Source organism: Pleurodeles waltl, chromosome 4_1 (genome assembly GCF_031143425.1).
Source record: "Pleurodeles waltl isolate 20211129_DDA chromosome 4_1, aPleWal1.hap1.20221129, whole genome shotgun sequence".
Taxonomy (NCBI): domain Eukaryota; kingdom Metazoa; phylum Chordata; class Amphibia; order Caudata; family Salamandridae; genus Pleurodeles; species Pleurodeles waltl.
The window spans coordinates 231,545,375-231,564,488 of record NC_090442.1 but is presented as its reverse complement, the minus strand read 5'-3'; the positions used below and the strand labels follow the sequence as shown (position 1 = coordinate 231,564,488).

Here is a 19,114-nt window from a genome sequence, read left to right as displayed (position 1 = left end):
TAAGGTCCAAAACCAGTGAGGTCTGGTTAGCAGGCCTCGGTGCGCTCTTGGAGTCGGAAAAACAGCAGCATCAGTCCAGAACTTGGGGGTGATTATGACAAAAAGAGGCATTTACTTACAGTAGTTTTTATTTATAAAGGATTGTGGGAGGGAATGGACATCCACAGATTGGGCTTGGAGAATCTTATACTCGGAAACAATGGCACTGAGTGTTTCCTCTCCACTTTAGCTTCCACTTTGGAAGGATCTGTTGTTCTAGCAGCAGGGTTCCACTCAAACCTCTACAGCCTGTGCACCTTTATATTTGGAGACTGAATGAGCTAACTGAAAAGCTGACTATCCGGCTGACTTGATGGATGTTTCTGTGCTTCAAGCTTCCACCAAAACCATATACTCTATATGCTTTGTGCTCTGTATTGCAAAGAGGTGCATTGATAATTTGCAAGAAAAGTTATATGTTGTGTTACAGTTTGCTTCTTTGATCCAGAAAGGCTTTGATTTTGGGACAGTTAGAATATTTGTCAGGCTTGTCAGTCTTTCTTCATTTGCTCTATAAGTTATTATGTTTTAAATCACCCATTGTGATGTGTAGGAAGTTGGCTCTGTATGCACTATTTCAAATTAAGAAATAGCATGCACAGAGTCCAAGGCTTCCCCTTAGAGGTAAGATAGTGGCAAAAAGATAATTCTGATGCTCTATTTTGTGGTAGTGTGGTCGAGCAGTAGGCTTATCAGAGGATAGTGTTAAGCATTTGTTGTACACACACAGGCAATAAATGAGGAACACACACTCAAAGACAATTCCAGGCCAATAGGTTTTTATATAGAAAAATATATTTTCTTAGTTTATTTTAAGAACCACAGGTTCAAGATTTACAAACGATACTTTAAATGAAAGGTATTTCACTTAGGAACTTTAGGAACTTTGAATTAGCAAAATAGCATGTACAGTTTTCACAAAAATGGCAATAAGCTATTTCGAAACTAGACAGTGCAATTTTCAACAGTTCCTGGGGGAGGTAAGTGTTTGTTAGTTTTGCAGATAATTAAACCACCTACAGGGTTCAAAGTTGGGTCCAAGGTAGCCCACCGTTGGGGGTTCAGGGCAACCCCAAAGTTACCACACCAACAGCTCTGGGCCGGTCAGCTGCAGAGGTCAAAGTGGTGCCCAAAACACATAGGCTTCAATGGAGATGGGGGGTGCCCCGGTTCCAGTCTGCCAGCAGGTAAGTACCAGCGTCTTCGGAGGGCAGACCAGGGGGGTTTTGTAGGGCACCGGGGGGGACATAAGTCAGCACAAAAAGTACACCCTCAGCGGCACGGGGCGGCCGGGTGCAGAGTGCAAACAGGCGTCCGGTTGCAATGTAGTTCAATGGGAGACCCAGGGGTCTCTTCAGCGAAGCAGGCAGGCAAGGTGTTACAGTGCCTGCAGGGGGAGGTGAGAAGCACCTCCACCCAGTACAGGCTTTGTTACTAGCCACAGAGTGACAAAGGCACTCTTCCCATGTGGCCAGCAACATGTCTGGTGTGTGGCAGGCTGCTAAAACTAGTCAGCCCACACTGGAAGTCGGGTATGGTTTCAGGGGGCATCTCTAAGATGCCCTCTAAGGTGTATTTCACAATAAAATGTACACTGGCATCAGTATGCATTTATTGTGCTGACAAGTTTGATACCAAACTTCCCAGTTTTCAGTGTAGCCATTATGGTGCTGTGGAGTTGGTGCATGACAGACTCGCAGACCATATACTCTTATGGCTACCCTGCACTTACAATGTCTAAGGTTTTGCTTAGACACTGTAGGGGCATAGTGCTCATGCACTTATGCCCTCACCTATGGTATAGTGCACCCTGCCTTAGGGCTGTAAGGCCTACTAGAGGAGTGACTTATCTATGCCATAGGCAGTGTGAGGTTGGCGTGGCACCCTGAGGGGAGTGCCATGTCGACTTAGTCATTTTCTCCCCACCAGCACACACAAGCTGGCAAGCAGTGTGTCTGTGCGGAGTGAGGGGATCCCAGGGTGGCATAAGACATGCTGCAGCCCTTAGAGACCTTCACTGGCATCAGGGCCCTTGGTACCAGGGGTACCAGTTACAAGGGACTTACCTGGATGCCAGGGTGTGCCAATTGTGGAAACAAAGGTACAGGTTAGGGAAAGAACACTGGTGCTGGGGCCTGGTTAGCAGGCCTCAGCACACTTTCAAATCATAACTTGGCATCAGCAAAGGCAAAAAGTCAGGGGGTAACCATACCAAGGAGGAATTTCCTTACATGATGCATTTCTTAAAAGGGTTACTGCATGTTTCCCCAGATATGTTTATTACATCATTATTATCCTTATGTCTCAGTTGGACCTTAATTTGGTCTTGACCATCCTATATGAGCAACATTTGTTTGAAAGCTGTTCCTCATTGTGATTACCTCTGTTCACTGGGTGAGCGCGCTTTGGGCTCTGTCGGGTCCATCCTCCACATAGAAGTAATTTCTCAAATAAGCTTATTAAAGCAGAGCTTAAATCGCCTGCCTCCTTCCTTTTGGAGATGCTGTTCAGGTTATTTGATGGGTAGGCGACCTATGATCTTTCCTGTCCTGTCCATGATCTTTCCTCCACTGCATTCATCTAGTAGAGTTCACATCAGTTGGACTGATGTTGATGATCAGCTTGTAGGCTTCGCAGAGCAAAGACAGATATAGCTTGATTCATCTGTCAGAGTGATGACAAGAACCACGTCTGGGCATGACTTTTAGAGCATTTCTTGCAATAAGATGCTGAAAGGAATGCTTGACTTAATCTCAGCTACTGGTAGTTGCTGGGTGGTATTGCAGTCCATCGTTTGTCACCTAATGTGCCACTCTAGACAAAGACTGATACAAATTAATCTTGGTCCTGTCCAATAGGAACAATACAGCCCGAACTGCCAGAGCAGGTCCCTTCAGATAGTAATACCAGAAATCCCAGACCTTTTGCAGCCAGCTTAGGCTTCGTTGTGAGGTATAGCTTCAATCTTATGGCATAGTGAGCACAGGGCCCACATCTGGGCAAATGCAGAATACCGGTAAGAACAACAAGGGATGAGTTGGGATTGGTGGAAAGAAAAATAAGACAAGAGCATATTGGCTACCAGAAAAATTGTCAGTCAAAAACACAATGGTAAAGCTTCCCGCCTATGGTGCAATTATGTAGGTAAAAACATGTTTGATGGCATTTGTGGATGTAGATTCACACGCTCTCCGGTTTTTAAATCTTTTTTCTGTCATCAATGGTATTGTCTCCGATCGCATTTCCCCTCTATCATGCTCATCTCACTCAGTCAGTTCGGGAACCGACTGGCCGCCCTTCTGGATGTCTTCACCCTTTTGGGCCTACCTCACTGTGTGGCACTGACCAGCATACCGTGTTGATGGAACGGACGCTGTTTCGATTCTGCCCCCTTTGCCATCCAAATTCCTGCACACTGACCTGCATCTGGTGTGTAACCTATGCCTCTCCCGACCATCAAGAAGCCATCTGCAATGTCTGCAGGTCCTTCCGGTCAAAAGAGACGCTTCTGGAGCGGAGGGCTCGACAAGTGGAGATGGTGCACAAGACTCCTGAAGATATTCCGGGCATCTTTGGAGAGGAGCACGCCCAGGAGGAGGCCTTTTCGATACAGGACTCTGACATCCAATCAGACATTGAAAGCCAAGAAGTCATGCTGGTGCAAGCTGTTGGCACTCTGCCCCTCCTCCCCACTCTAAGACTTCCAAACCATCCATTGCAGAGGTCACTGGACCACCACTGCCTTTGGGCCATGGCTGGATCCAAAAGACTGGCTCAGATGCCCCACCTTTCATCTCGGCACCGAAACTCACCAAGACTACTTCTACAGTCTCTTTCTCTTTCCATCTCGGACCTCGGCACCAAGCAGTTCGGCACTGAGCCGATCAACCACCACTTCAGCTTCGGTACCAACAAAAGGGTGCCAACCGTAGATTTTGGTGCTGAAAACAAGGGATTCAACTTCTTTGGAACTGAAAGACTCCAGTCAGTCATCGGCCACTCCCTCTCCAGTTGAACCTATTTTGGAGATTATGAACACTTGTTAGTGCTTATAATAAATACAAAAGGCACAGGGTGCTTTGTTGCCTCCCCCGTTACCTTTAAGATAAAGTTAACTTTCCAGGAGGCTCTAGACACAAAACCACCTCCAAAGAAGATCAAGGAGAAGGCTACCCCCATTCACAATCCTTTTTCTCTTCCTCCTCCATTTACACACCTCCACCACCTGCCTCACCACCCTCATCCCTCTTTTATCCCCCCTCATTCACCCACCTCTTCTACTGCAGCAGATCTAACACCACAGGGTTCCCTCTTATTTACTGGGGAGACTTAGGCTTCCTGGCATGCTTTGTCATGCTGAGGAGATATTTGAAGAGCCATTTCGCTCTGGAGTTAGCACCCCTAGAGTTGATAAAAAAAAATGTCTGCACCCTCAGCTGCCATACATATACGATCTCAGGTTCTACCTGATTCTATATTTGCTACTACTACACGTAAAAGAGCCAATATTCAAGCCATAGGGGACTCTCCTCACCCAGAAAAGGAAAGTAAAAAGGATTGATGCCTCAGGTAAAAGAATGGCTGCGCAAGCAGCCAATCATTGGCATATCGCCAACTCACGCGCTTTACTTGCGCAATATCATCGGGCTCACTGGGATGAAAAGGAGGAGCTCCTCCAATATCTACCAGATGAGCACCGTAAAAGGGGATAACAAACTGCCTCTGAAGGGCAGACAGTTAGTAATAATGCCATTCGGTATATCCAAGATGCTGCTGACACTGCTGCACGTGGTATCAACACCTTAGTTTTAGTCAGAAGACATGCTTGGCTTAGTTGCTCATGGTTTCAGCCCGCAGCACAACAAGCAGTTTTAAATATGCCCTTCTATAAGGAGCAACTTTTCGGCTCTCAAGTGGTCTCGACCTTTGAGAAACTGAAAAAGGACACAGATTCTACAAAAGTCATTGGCGTTTTACTATCTCCCTCACAAGAGGTACTTTCCCACATTTTGAGTGGTTACAAATCAACCACCTCAGAGAGTCCCACATCTCAGGCCAGACAGCTTCCAGCTCCTATTCACAAGGATTCTTTAGAGGCACCTACAGAGGTAAAAACACCAGAGGTAGAGGTAAAACCACAAATACCTGCTCCTCTGCCTCATTCACTAAGCAGTGACTACATGCACCTCCCTACCCCCCACTCCGCACCTGTCGGGGAACGACTTCAAGAATTTTATTTACAGTGGGCCAACATCACATGCTTACTTTCTGGAGCTCATTACTACTCCTCCAAACATTTCCCCTAGATTTCACAAACATTAGCCAGGCCACTTCTCCTTCTCAAACAAGAGGTAGAATCCCTTCTTCTCAAAGGAGCCATTGAGCCAGTTCCTATACGATATCAAGGAACAGGAATATGCTCTCTATACTTCCACACTCCCAAAAAAGGCTGCTCTCTCAGGCCCATTCTGGCCCTAAGGTCCTTAAACCATTACATTCTGTTGGAACACTTTTACATGGTCACTCTTCAAGATGGTATCCCACTCCTACAAAAGGGCAATTTCATGACCGCTGTAGATCTCACAGGCACCAACTTCCATATCTTCATTCACCCTGCACATCACAAATACCTCAGATTCATGATTTCGGATTCACCCGGCACCCAGGATCTTTACCAAAGGCTTATTAGTAGTAGCAGCTCACCTCAGAAGACAAAATGTTCACATATTCCCTTATCTGGACAATTGGCTCATCAAAGCCAGCACATTGTCACAATGCCAAGACCACATTCAAAGAACAGTGGATCTTCTGCACAACCTAGGTTTCATGATCAGCTTCCTCAAATCCCACCTTAAGCCTTTCCAAAACCAGCCCTATCAAGGAGCTATACTCCGTGCAGAGTTAGGGATTGCATACCCCAGTCCTCAGCCTGTTCACACCTTTTAGTCTCTCCTCCCAAAGTTTCAAGAGAAATGTCCATACACGGTCAGGAACATAAGGTGCCTGTTAGGGATGATGACTTCCTGCAGAGCCATTGTTCCCCATGCCAGACTCCACACGTTTCTTCTACAGCAGTGGTTCCCAACCTTTTGACATCTGTCGACCCCCACTTTATCATTACTAGAACCTGGGGACCCCCAATGAATCATTATTGGAATCCGGGGACTCCCTGCTGAGTCATTACTGAAAGCTGGGGGACCTAATCTGTTAATATTATTTAATTTTCTAAGCAGTCACGGACCCCCTGAGGAGGCTTCGCAGACCCTCATGGGTCCCCGGACCACAGGTTGGGAACCACTGCTCTACAGCAATGTCTGTCTCGTCAACTACTTTGTCAGGGGGCCGAGTCACACGGCCACCTGGAAGATCTAGTGTTGTTAGACCGACATACACACCTCTCTCTGCAGTGGTGGAACACCATCAATCTCTTAGAGGGATGGCCCTTTCTCGGCCCTGTGCCTCAGATCACTCTCACATCACATGCATTACACATAGGTTGGGGCACTTACTTTCAAAACCTCTCAGTCAAGGGCCATTGGGATTCCCACCACCAATCGATTCACATACATTTCCTATAGCTTCAGGTGATATTTCTAGCCCTGAAAGCGTTTGTTCATCACCTTTTTTCACAAAGTCTTACTAGTCTGCACGGACAACATGACAGAATTGTATTACCTTCAGAAACGGAAGAACACAGTCACTCCAATTGGCACAACTCTTTAAGAAAATATGGAAATGGTCTCCCCACCATCACGTTCATTCAATAGCAGAATATCTCCCAGGGGCGGCCAACAAGTTTGCAGACCTGCTCAGCAGGATGCAGCAACAAGTCCACAAAGGGGAACGTCACCCCCAAGTCCTTCAAAGTTACTTTCAAAGGTGGGGGACATCTCAAATAGATATTTTGACCACAGCAGAAAACACAAAATGCCTAAACTTCGCATCCAGGCACCCATACCACCAATCCAAGGGCAATGCTCTGTGGATGAATTGGTCCGAAATATTGGTCTACGATTTTCCTCTTATCCCTCTCATTCCATTTTTAGTTTGACAAATCAGGCAAACATTTCTCAAGGTGATCCTTGTAACTCCAGCACGGGCATGCCAGTCCTGTTTCACCACACTGCTGGATCTTTCGATAGCTCCCCACAAGAAGCTCCCAAAAAGGCCAGACCTTCTCACTTAAAACCAAGGTCAGATCAGTCACCCAGACCCAAATCTCTCAACCTTGCGATATAGCTCCTGAGGTCATACAGTTTGGTTATCTAAATCTGCCTGCAGAGTTTGTGGACAGCCTTAGAGAAGCTCGTAAACCCACTACCAGAGCATGTTATGCTGCAAAGTGGATACGCTTTGTTTGCTACTGTCAAAAAGCTAATTTAGCCTACACGCCCATTCACTTGCATCTAGCAGCTATAGTTGCATACTTACAAAACAGGCAACACAAATCCCCCTTTAGGATTCCAGTAATCAAAGCATTCATGGAAGGTCTTAAACGGGTCATTCTACCAAGAATGACCCCTAAACCATCATGGAATCTCAATATTGTCCTCACTAGGCCGATGGGTTTTCCTTTTGAGCCTCTTCACTCATGTCCTCTTCAGTATCCCTCATGGAAGGTGGCCTTTTTAGTTGTGATCACATCTCTCAGGTGCATTAGTGAGCTCCAGGCACTAACCTTAGAAGAACCTTTCTTTCAGAGTCATAAAGACAGAGTCATTCTTCGTGCCAATCTGAAATTCCTTCCTAAGGTGGTCTCTCAATTCCATATTAATCAATCCATTGAGTTACCAGTCTTCTTTCCACAGCATGATTCAGTTGCTGAAAGAGCTCTTCACACTTTAGACGGTAAACATGCATTTATGTTCTACATTGATAGGACAAAAGAGTTCAGGAAAACTAAACATTTGATAGACTTCATTACCTCATACGGGCAATCCAATACCTAAGGACCGCATAGCTAAGTGGATAGTTGAATGTATTCGGACTTGTTGTGCTAAAGCAGAACAAAATCTTCCTGTTACTCCCAGAGCACATTCTTCCTGGAAGACGGGAGTCACTATGGCTTTCCTTGGAAACATTGCCATAGCGGATATTTATAAAGCAGCTACATGGTCTGCGCCACATACATTTTCAAAACATTATTGTGTAGATGCATTTAGTTGCCAGCAAGCTAGTGTAGGCCAAGCAGTACTAAGAACACTTTTTCAATCAACTTCAACTCCCACGGGCTAGCCACGCTTTCATGGAGGGACTGCTTTACAGTCCATGCAGAGCATGTGCATCTACAGCCACACATGCCATTGAACGGAAAATGTTACACACCTGCTAGGCATTTGATCTAATAGAGACTTCTAGTTGCAGATTCCTTACCTTAGAATTTCCCCCAGGTGTCGGACTGGATCCGGAGATTTTTCTTCGAGCAATACCCTTGCGCGTAGGTAGGTCGCGTCAGTCGACTCCGCGGGCGTCGTTGGCATCATAGTCGCTGTGATGACGTCGGGAGTAGTACATAGACGCCGCCTCAGCGCAGTGACGTCCGTTCTTTACTTTCCGTGCCATATGTTCATCCGGAGAGAGCTACCCTGGTCTCTTTTTGACCGAGTTTGACACTTTTGTCGAGTTTTCCGTGAGTTTTTTGGTGCGTCGAGGATGTCCCCGAAAACCTGTTTCAAACCATGCGAGGACTGTCACCGCATGATGACGGTGACGGATCTGCATCAGGTTTGTTTGTGGTGCCTGGAGCGCGACCACGGCCCAAAGTCGTGCTCCAAGTGCCGGGTCATGCACCCGAAAACCTTGAGGGAGCGTATTCTCAAGCTCATGGTGGCCTGGCGCTCGACTCCGTGTAGGTTCTGGTCTCAGTCAAGAGGAAGGTCTCAAGACTGTTTGCGGAGCCACCACCATTCGTCTTCCTCCAAATCTTTGGGTACAGGTAAGAAGAAGTCGAAGAGGTCCCGTTGCCCTTCCCTTCGAATTCGCCCTGTCGCTTGGCTCATGCGACGCGGGAGGAGCGTCGACGCTCAAGGCCTACGTCCTTCGAGCCTGCTACTGGATCCGCTCTCTGCTTCCCCGAATTTCCAGGAGCTGGAGCGACCCACTCCCAACTTAGAGTTCTATGAGGCTTGCGCCTCATTTTCGGGTGGACCGACCCCGATACAGTGCATTCAGTCAAGGGGTCTTCAGGTTCCGCGTCTTTGGCTCCAGCCATCAAGGTCCCCTCCGGATCCGCACCAACGCTGGTCGTACCACTGAGACCTTCCCAAGCGCTGGTTTGATTGTTGACGCTCCCGACATCGGTAGTGCTCACTATTGACATTGACCCGATCCTTATCCCCGATGACTTGGAGCGACATCGGCCGCCGCCACCTCTGTCCTCGATGGGGCCTACTCACCCCAGGTCGGATTTGGACCCTTTTCCCTATGGGTACGAATTCGGGGAAGGATTGGAGGGGTCCCTGGACCTTTATGAATACAAGGATGACCCATCTTTGGACTGGGCACAGGAATTGGGCGAGGCCAGTGGACTGGACACTTCTCCAGACGCCGTCATGCTGTCTCCTACCGTGGCTACGACAGAGGGAGCGACTTATGCTATCCTGGTCAGTAGGGCGTCTGAGGTCCTTGGCCTTGAGCTACCTACTGTAGCGGTCAGGTCCAATCTCCTGACTGAGGTGCTTCAACCTGGGGCCTTCACATCTGAGCCCCTTTTGCCATTCAATGAAGCCCTCACCAATGTTCTTTTGGGTACTTGGTCCAAACCCAACACTTGGGCACCTGTGAATAGGACTATTGCACGCTGCCATAAGCCCACCCTGAACAACCCTAAATTCCTTTCCCAACAACCCACGCCTGGGAGTCTTGTCACCCAGGCTTCCTCTTCCCCGGGCACATCCCCAGATAGGGAATCACAAAGGCTGGTACAATTTGGGAAGAAGATGTTCTCTTCCTCCAGTCTTGCGCTGCGATCTGAACACCGAATGCCTTTTGGGCCGCTATATCCACTCTCTGTGGGATACAGTTGCACAAGTTCTGTCGCAGATACTGGAGGAGGCCCGTGCTATCGTTTCCAAAGCTATCAGCAATAGGAGAGATGTGGCAAAGGTCACGATCCGCTGTGGGCTGGACACAACCAACTCTCTGGGCAGATCGGTTGCTACAACAGTGGCCTTGAGACTCCACGCCTGGTTGCATACTTCTGGTTTTTCGGAGGATGTCCAACACATGCCCTTTGATGGCTCCTGTCTCTTTGGAGACGAGGCGGACTCGGCTTGGAGAGATTCAAGGACTCCCAGGCTACGGCTCGGTCCCTTGGTCTTTCTGCAGCCCGAGCCCCCAGCAGTCTACCTTTAGCCCCTTTCGTGGCTACGGAAGGGGCTCCCTGTCATGTCCTCCACCCAGCCATCGTGCTACCCATGCTGTTCAGCCGCTGCATGGCTAGGCACACGGAATCCCTTGTGGGTGTGGAACAGGGAACCAGAGGTCTGCCCACTCCACCCCTGCCACTGCTGCAGCCTCCAAACCCTCGTAGTCCGTCCCCTCACTTCGATCCAGTTGGTGGCAATATTCACCATCACCTGCCCCACTGGGAATCCATCACCATGGACAGGTCGGTTTTGCAGATGGTTCGAAAGGGCTATTCCCTCCCTTTCGAATCTGCCCCACCGTCATGTCTCCATTACTCAGCCAACTTCCGGAGGGTCATTTGGCACTTCACCACCAGGAAGTCGCGGCTCTCATGACAAAGGGAGCTATGGAGAAGGTCCCTGTGCCAGAAGTAGGTCGTGGTTGTTAATACTGCTCCTTTTTGGTGCTGAAAAAGGACAAAGGCTTACATCCTATCCTAGACCTTCGGGACCTCAACTTCTTCCTCAAGAAGGAGAAATTCAGAATGTTCACCCTGGCTCAGGTTCTGTCTGTCTTAGACCCAGGAGACTGGATGGTAGTGTTGGACTTGCAGGACGTTTATTTCCACATTCCTATCCTGTCTGCCCACAGATGTTACCTACGATTCATGGTAGGTCACAAGCACTATCAGTTTACTGTGCTCCCATCAGCCTTACCAGTGCCCCTCGGGTTTTTAGAAATTGATGGTGATGGTTGCAGCTCATCTGCACAGGTTAGGGGTCTCAGTCTTTCCCTACCTCGACGACTGGCTGTTGAAGGCAGACTCGCCCCAGAAATTTGTTTCCCACCTTTAGACTACAGCAAGCCTCCTGCACACCCAGGGGTGTGAATAGATTCCTAAAAGGTTTCACCCATTTATTTCCTCCCACTCCATTTATCATGCCTCAGTGGGACCTCAATCTTGTCTTTACTTAGTTAATGTGTACTTCCTTTGAGCTGCTGCACAATTGCCCTTTACGGCTTCTCAATTTCAAGACTGTCTTTCTTGTTGCCATCACGTCTGCTCGCAGGGTGAGTGAGCTTCAGGCCCTTTCGTCCAAACCTCCATTCTTGTCTGTGCACCACGACAAAGTGGTGTTGCGCACTAAGGCTTCCTTCCTTCCCTCCCAAGATTGTTACACCTTTTCATCTAGGCCAGTCCATCACCCTGCCTACTTTTTATGCACCCCCACATCTTTATCATGAGGAGGAGAGACTCCACTGTGTGGACCCAAAAAGAGCGTTGGCGTTCTATCTTAATCGTACTAAAGATTTCCGGGTGGACGACCAACTCTTTGTCGGGTATGTGGGTGCGAAGAAAGGGAAGGCGGTGCAAAACATACCATCTCTTGATGGGTACTTCTTTGCATCAAGATGTGCTACGCTTTGGCCAAGAAGCAGCCTCCTGAGGGCTTGCGCGCTCATTCCACCAGAGTGACTGCTGCTTCGACTGCGTTAGCACGCGGAGTTCCCGTCCTGGATATCTGCCAGGCAGGTACGTGGGCATCTCTGTGCATGTTTGCTAAATACTAATGCCTGGACAGTCAGGTCCCTCAGAATGACTATTTTAGTCATTCAGTCCTGCAGGACTTTCTAGTATGATGTTGGTTCGCAGCCCAACTTCGAGGATGGCATTGCTTGGGTATCTATTATAAGGTAAGGAATTTGCAACTAGAAGTCTGTATCAGATGTACAAGTTACTTACCTTCGGTAACGAAATATCTGCTAGAGACATATTCTAGTTGCAGATTCCTTACCGACCCACCCATCCTTCCCGCTTGCGAACTGGTTGGTCCTTAGCTCTGGCGCACCAATCTCAGTGTTCTTAGCAGCTCTGCGCTTTGGTGTGGAAAGTCGTTAGAAGAAACTGACGTGCTATGTACTACTCCTGATGTCATCACGGCGACTACGATGCCCGCGGAGTCGACCGACGCCACCTAACGGCGTGCAAGGGTATTGCTTGAAGAAAAATCTCCAGATCCAGTCTGACGCCTGGGGTAAAATTCTAAGGTAAGGAATCTGCAACTAGAATATGTCTCTACCAAATATTTTGTTACCCAAGGTAAGTCATTTGTACTTCGTGACATGTAGTGCTGTAGATTCACATGCACCCTCCCTCCTCCCTGGACACCTGTGGCTGTTTCAGTTGCTTTATATTTGTATATAGTTGTACATAACGTAGATACATTTGCATGGACATCTCTTTCTCTATACTTCCTCTATACTCTTTTACTCACCCTCTGTGGGAAAACAATCTAACAAAGGAGTCGATGCCCATGCGCAGTATCACCGAGGAGGAGGAGTCACTCGATCCTGTGTCTTGAAGATGCTTCTTCTAATTAAAACAACTTGTAACACTCCGAACCCAACATTAGATGGGAAGAGCATGTTAACCTACAGCACTACATGCCACGAACAGATGCTTACTGGGTAAGTAACATTTTCTATATCAGGCTGCACAAGCCAGAGATGTCTTCCTTTAGTACGATGCCGAACTATCTGAAAGAGAAACAAACCAGGAAGCTCAGCCAGTGGCTGGTTATGTTGTGGGAAGGATTAAAGTGGCAGTTGCTAAAGGGCAAACATTCTTCTCGGTTTATCAGGTGATGACTGACTCTCATAAAAAATCGGGATGAGAAAGAGGGATGAATTGATAATGGCCTTGCGAACAATGTATATGTAATTTATATTCTTGATATTCTTGCTGCAAACCTTTTTTTATTGTTTTTCTAAATTTTAGAGTCTAGGACTTTCCAGCAACAAAGTGGGTGCAAGTTCGACAACAAAGGACTACTTTCACCGCATAATTTTGGCGAGGCTCCTCCGAGTGGCAACTGAAGGGAAAAGAACATTAGGGGGTGACAAAGAGACTTCCATGATAACATTTTGATTGTGCAACATAACAAACGTCGTTCAGAGCGGTGAAAAGAAGACAGAAAACATTTATTTTTGCCTATTTGTGCCCTGCGCAGTTATCAGTGGACTTTCTGCTGTCTTCATCAGAACTTCTTAACAAGCTGATTGATGAAATGCTTCTGTTACTTTGGATCAGTCAGACTTTAATTAAAAATAGAAACCACAACCCTGAAAAAAGGGCAGTCGAAAATGAAATGGGCCTAAGGTGATGAAATGCCTGTTTGGTGTGCAGCATGGATACGATGGATAGCAGTGCCTTCTGTTGCACATGGACTGGTCCAAGAAACCCCAGTAGAAAGTTTGTATTTAGAGAGTACATTGTGCTGTTCTTAGTGGAGTTGGAGAAGCGGTTCAATGCACCGACCGGTTTGTAGATGGAGAGTTCTTTTTTGTTTGTATAATGACTGTTTTATAAGGTAAATATGATGAATCATTTTGTACAGGTCCCTTCTATTTCAGAATCAACCGATCCTTTTTTCTGCCCTGTTTATTTAAAGGAGACCGTGTTTTATGCCTCTGTTAGTGTTGACTAACTGCTGTCCACGATGCAGATAGAATATATCTGGACTTTCATTTGCCCTTTCCTATGCTGCAGTAATTATTGCTCAGCCTCTGGTAGGCTATCAGGGATTTATGAAGTTGCGTAGGAGCAAGACTTTTCCAAAGTTATAAAATATTTAGGGCTCAGTTGCAAAAAAGTCAGTTCCCTCTCCGGTTAAACCAGAGGAAGAGGTACTCTGTTTCATGGGAGTGAGTAAAAGGTAGGTGTTATAGTGGCAAGCGCATGTGCAAGTCTGTCTTCTCATTGGAGTCCGATCCTCAAGGGTTTATTCACTCAGTAAGGAAATGAAAGGTTACCGGATGTCGCATGCCCAGGGCAGCCTCTGGGATACGGAAAGTTATTGTGGCTCAACAGTGTAAGAACAACGTTCAAAGGGATAGGATTTCACACTTCTAGCCCTGGAACAGCAAACGAGCGCTGTGATGAAGATATGTGGTTATGATACACGTTGAATAACCTCTATGCGGTGACATCACAGTGCCAAGGGGATCACAATCCAGTCTCAGCTATTTCACCCCAGGCTAAGGGGGTTGTTTCCCAGCGGTGACCTTAGCAGGAAATAACATATTTAGCAATCTTGGAATAAAATCCCAGGACTGGAATGTATTGGCTCCAGCAGCAGGGAGTTATTTGTAACTGTTCTCAGCAGCCTCTCAAAGTAGCATAAAAATCAGTTTGGGCAGCCGGAGGTCCCACGTCTGGCAGTTTGAAGAAATAATTCTGCATTCCTTTGTTTTTTCGTTCTTACCAAAGTAGGTAGTTAGCTGAAGAGCATATCCGTGTTGTAATGAGTTTTTTTTTAAAAGTGAATCTTTTATTCTCTCATCTACAGACATTGAAAGCTTCTCTTAAATTTTAGAAATTATGTCTACTTGGTGTTTGTAGATATCGACTTCACAAGTTTGGTTCTCAGATGTCACATTGAGTATCTGTGTTCTTGGGTGATAAATCACTAACATTCGGACTCAGTCTAACACTCTAGCAGCGCACAGATTACCTAGCTATGGTGGTTGCTGCCTTGAGTGCTCCTGCCATCCAGCCGCCCCTTTCATAAGAGCTTCTATGCCAGACCTTTGTTGTTCTAACATTCAACATATTGGGACAAGTACGCCCCAATGTGAAATGGGAAAAGTGAAACTTATCTTCTCAGAATGGAAATAACTGTAGAATAAAATCCAAGACTATCTGAATGTCAACATTGATAAATGCACCTAGTGGTAGAGATACTTTAGGAGTGGACAGGAGTGTGGCCTAATTGAGACACCTAATGTTTGATATGTACCTAAGAGTTTTAGGAAGAAGAGCACTCTGCTTATTTTCCTGTAGTAGTAGACCCATCAAGAAATGTCAAACAATTGCAGGTAGTGCACAAGAAGATTAAACTAAAAATATTGAATTGGCATCACATGCTGCCTTAAGGATCCCATGTTAAATAACCAAATATGAAATTGATGCATTTGAAGATTCCATGTGAACCATTGGATGATGCACTGCAAAGCGTTGTGGGGATTTTGTCTAACATAAGGACAATCAATTCATCTACAAATAGTCCAGCAATAGTCCTGGATCCTCCAACATGTAGTAACGAGAAACATTCCTTAAAATTGTCTTGTTAAATTAGGAGATTCTGGGTGTTCTTTGACTGCATCCCTTTCTTCCATTGCTCTGTCTTGTTGTACCTCTTCAGTCTTTAAACCCATAGCAACACATTTGGAATCTTCCCGTTTGTATTTAAGGTCACAGGTGTACATGTTCGGTCTATCCTTGTTTAGTTGTTACATGGTTTTTGATTCCAGTTTCTTTTGACATGTATCTCACGATGCTTTCTATCATTGACTAAATAACCCTTTCAATTAATATTTAACCGTAATATAAACACATACATCTTTCCTCTTGTAGTACTATTTTAGAACCAGAGGTGAAATGGATCGCGGTAAGTTGAATCCGCTTTGGTGTGCTTTGAACTTTAAGTTGTTAATTAGTTTTGACATGTTTATCGAAAAATATCTTTAATAGAAGAAAGAAGTTGAAAAAAAATCTTTCATCTATCACTTGAAGTTCCGATTTTCTGGCTTTTGGGTGAGTGGAGAAAGTGAAGAGGTGGCTCTAATTTGGCTGACACTAGCAAACAAAACGATGCCTTAGGGTGAGGTCCGCAATATGACCTGCATATGTCCTCCATGATGTTAATCCACAGACACAGCACATTCAAGATCCAGGGATTATAGCAGTGCTCCTCCTGAGTCCGGTTTTGTACTAAGGTCCTCCTTCACCTGTGGGAAGTCTGTAAGCTGATTCTGACCAGTGCTAGTCACTACATAACCTCAGCAGATGCAACAACTTAAAAATGTCACTAGTTGTGTGGAGTGAGTGTGAGCTGCTGATTAGTGGCAGAAAGCTTTCTCTGAGGTCACTATTCCACAGGGTTGTTACCTACCGGCACCAGGCATTATACAATTAACCTTGCTTTTCCGTGAAACCCAGCTTGTTTCCCTTAAGGTCTTTGTCCGACATCCCCCCATGTCTCTGCAGCAGAGGGTGAATAATTCCTAGGGAATATTTTTTATTTATAATCTGCAGATCCCCACTCTGACAATACTATGATTGTATGCACAGAGGATAGTCATTTGTCTGGAGTAGTTTGCTCCTACATTCACATTGTAGTTTATTGTGCATACTGGCTCTGACCGTTTGGGTGGCTCTACATGGAGGACTATATATTGAAACATGATGGCAGTAACTGGTTTCCAAATGAGTGTGGGGTACTCTAAGGGCACACAAGCAATTGATTTTCTCATGGCAACGGTAATTACATGGCGCTAGAGGTGCTGCATTTGAAAGAGGAGCTCCATCTTTTGAGTGTTTACGGAATGTGGTTGGGTGCTGAAGCGCAGGATCTGCCTTCCCATAGGACTGACATTTGTAAACCTTTTTTTTTTTTTTATTTCAGTTAAATAATTTGTGATTTCTTGATTTACTATTCAATTTGAACCCTGTGTTTTTGGCTCTCATGACCAGTGAATGTACTTGCTTGCCACCAGTGAAAAATATAGGTTCCACATACTTTTGCCTAGTCTCCTTTTAGGACCAAATTATAGACACAGATGTTGTATTTTTGTATTTGATTTGTGTTGTTTGTTAATTTTGTGTCTTCTGGCTCTCTGCATGTTCACAGGACAGATGCTTTGATAGCAATATACCAAAGGTAACCCAGAGGTTTTGCTTACAAAGAAATGTGATATTTTAGGAGTTATGACAAATAACTAAGTGCCATCCCATTGTAAAGGTCATTAATGTCATGAGCCATAGTCTATATAAATATTTACATTGCCAGTCACTGCTAAAATGGCCATCTTTCTACTTTACCTTAATGGGATTAATTCGCCATTTGGAGCAAACCCTATGAAAATGAGGACATAGACTCTACGGTTGTATCTCTTTTTTGTCGTTCAGAATCTGGATTATCGGTCAGGTAATAAACTATCTAGATACATATATATGTATATATATATCTGATTCGAAAGCTGCTGGCAAATTGTACTTTTATTTGCTTTTTAGCATCAAATTAAGAAAACGTTTATTCTGAGAAAAAAGCCTAGCACTTCACTGGGATTACAACACACACTCACAATTGTCAGAAAATCTTACAAAAGCAGATTTGTAACCTATTATAGATATATGATTCAATTCTTCTTTTGTAATCTTTTCTGACATTTGACTCAAAAGAAATGTTAGGGATAGGGCTGTTATATAGAAGAAATAGGTTATAATCTAATGAGTAAGTTTTGTAATTAAAGAGTGATTCAACATTACAAAACAGTATGATAGATTCCTGGCTCTTAACTTCTATCATTTGGTGGCAGTGATGTCAGGTAACCTGTTCTTCCACATTGCTTCTAAATCTAGAAATAGCAACTGTAGACAAAATCATAGTTCCTTAGTTTTCATTTTTTATTGTATCATTAATACATTGAAATCTTTGGAAACTACTATCAGTTTCCAGTCTGAGTAATTGACCGAAACGATCCCGTTGTAAGCAAGAGATTTCACACGCCCAAGCACTTTCCTTGTACACTAGCTCTAGCATTAGAGTAACTGTACATAATCCAGTATGCCACAGCTGTACATAAAAGGACCAAATATTTTATGAAACTGAAGGTTATTTCTACAGCCTGCCCTGAACACCACAATAAGAAATTTGGTGGATCATAACCGATCCTTTTGGTTTTGCATAGTCACTCATCACACTGCTGACTTCATTTCTAATTAAATATGGGTAGTACCTGTTGAATTATTTAATTAAAAAAGTGTTATCCCTTCGGTTATTAGAATATTTTTTCTTAAATTATTTGTCTGTGAATTTTGGTTGTTCGAATAGCACCAAAATATAACAAACATTTTTGTAGAGGTTTTACATATAGTTTATGGTTTGCTTTCATTCCTTTTATTGATTTTAATACAAAATAAAACAAATCTTACATTTCCTGATCGGTGTATTAAAGCTCTCATTTGTTTAGGTTTTCCCAAAAGTCTAGGTATTGCAGGTCACATTTTCCGAATTGTACACAATATAATGTAGTAATATTACCGGTCTATTATTACCTTGCCTGTGTGTAGTTCAAGTAATTCGCATACAGATAATTATACGGCCCTGTATGCATTTCAGGGGGCCACGTTTTCTCATATTTGTTTGGGTATCGTGTTCTCTCGTGACATTTCTTCAGTATACTGCACCAATCCATGTACTTTTTCCAGTACTACAATTCAGGTTATAACCACAACCTCTTACCACATTTCTTCTTGCTATCATCAATCCTAAATTGCAAAAAAACGTTTCACATGGGGGACGGAGGGGTGTCTTCCCCCATATTCCTAGAATAGTTTTGTGCTCAATTCTATGACGCACCTGGCTATTCTAACCCAGCATGTCCTCACTCCCTCCCAGAAGGGATCTATACTGATGAATACTACTGACTCCAGCCTCCTCACCTTAAAATAGCCCCTGGGCGCCAGACTGAATCTGGAAACTTTTCCTAGCAGTGCTCCTGCGTGCCTCTCAGTGGCGATAATTGAGCATGCCCTCACTCCCTCCCAATAGGGTTCTATTCTGACAGATACTTCTAATGTAAGCTTCCTCACCTTAGAATAACCCTAGGCAGGTGCACTTGCGTGCCACTAAGTGGCGCTGTGCGATGCCCCCATGGCTCCATA

General features: G+C 45.1%; 1 protein-coding gene across 2 annotated transcripts in view; it reads left to right on the top strand.

Moving 5' to 3' along the window:
* IPO8 (importin 8) overlaps nt 1-18,391 on the top strand; it is a 650,601-nt gene extending 632,210 nt beyond the window's left edge. For both annotated transcript variants that reach the window (XM_069228192.1, XM_069228193.1), the window contains exon 25: nt 13,166-18,391. In XM_069228192.1, coding sequence (XP_069084293.1) covers nt 13,166-13,263 — 98 coding nt within the window. In that variant the 3' untranslated portion in view covers nt 13,264-18,391. The remainder of the gene's footprint in view (nt 1-13,165) is intronic.
* Nucleotides 18,392-19,114: the final 723 nt, after the last annotated feature.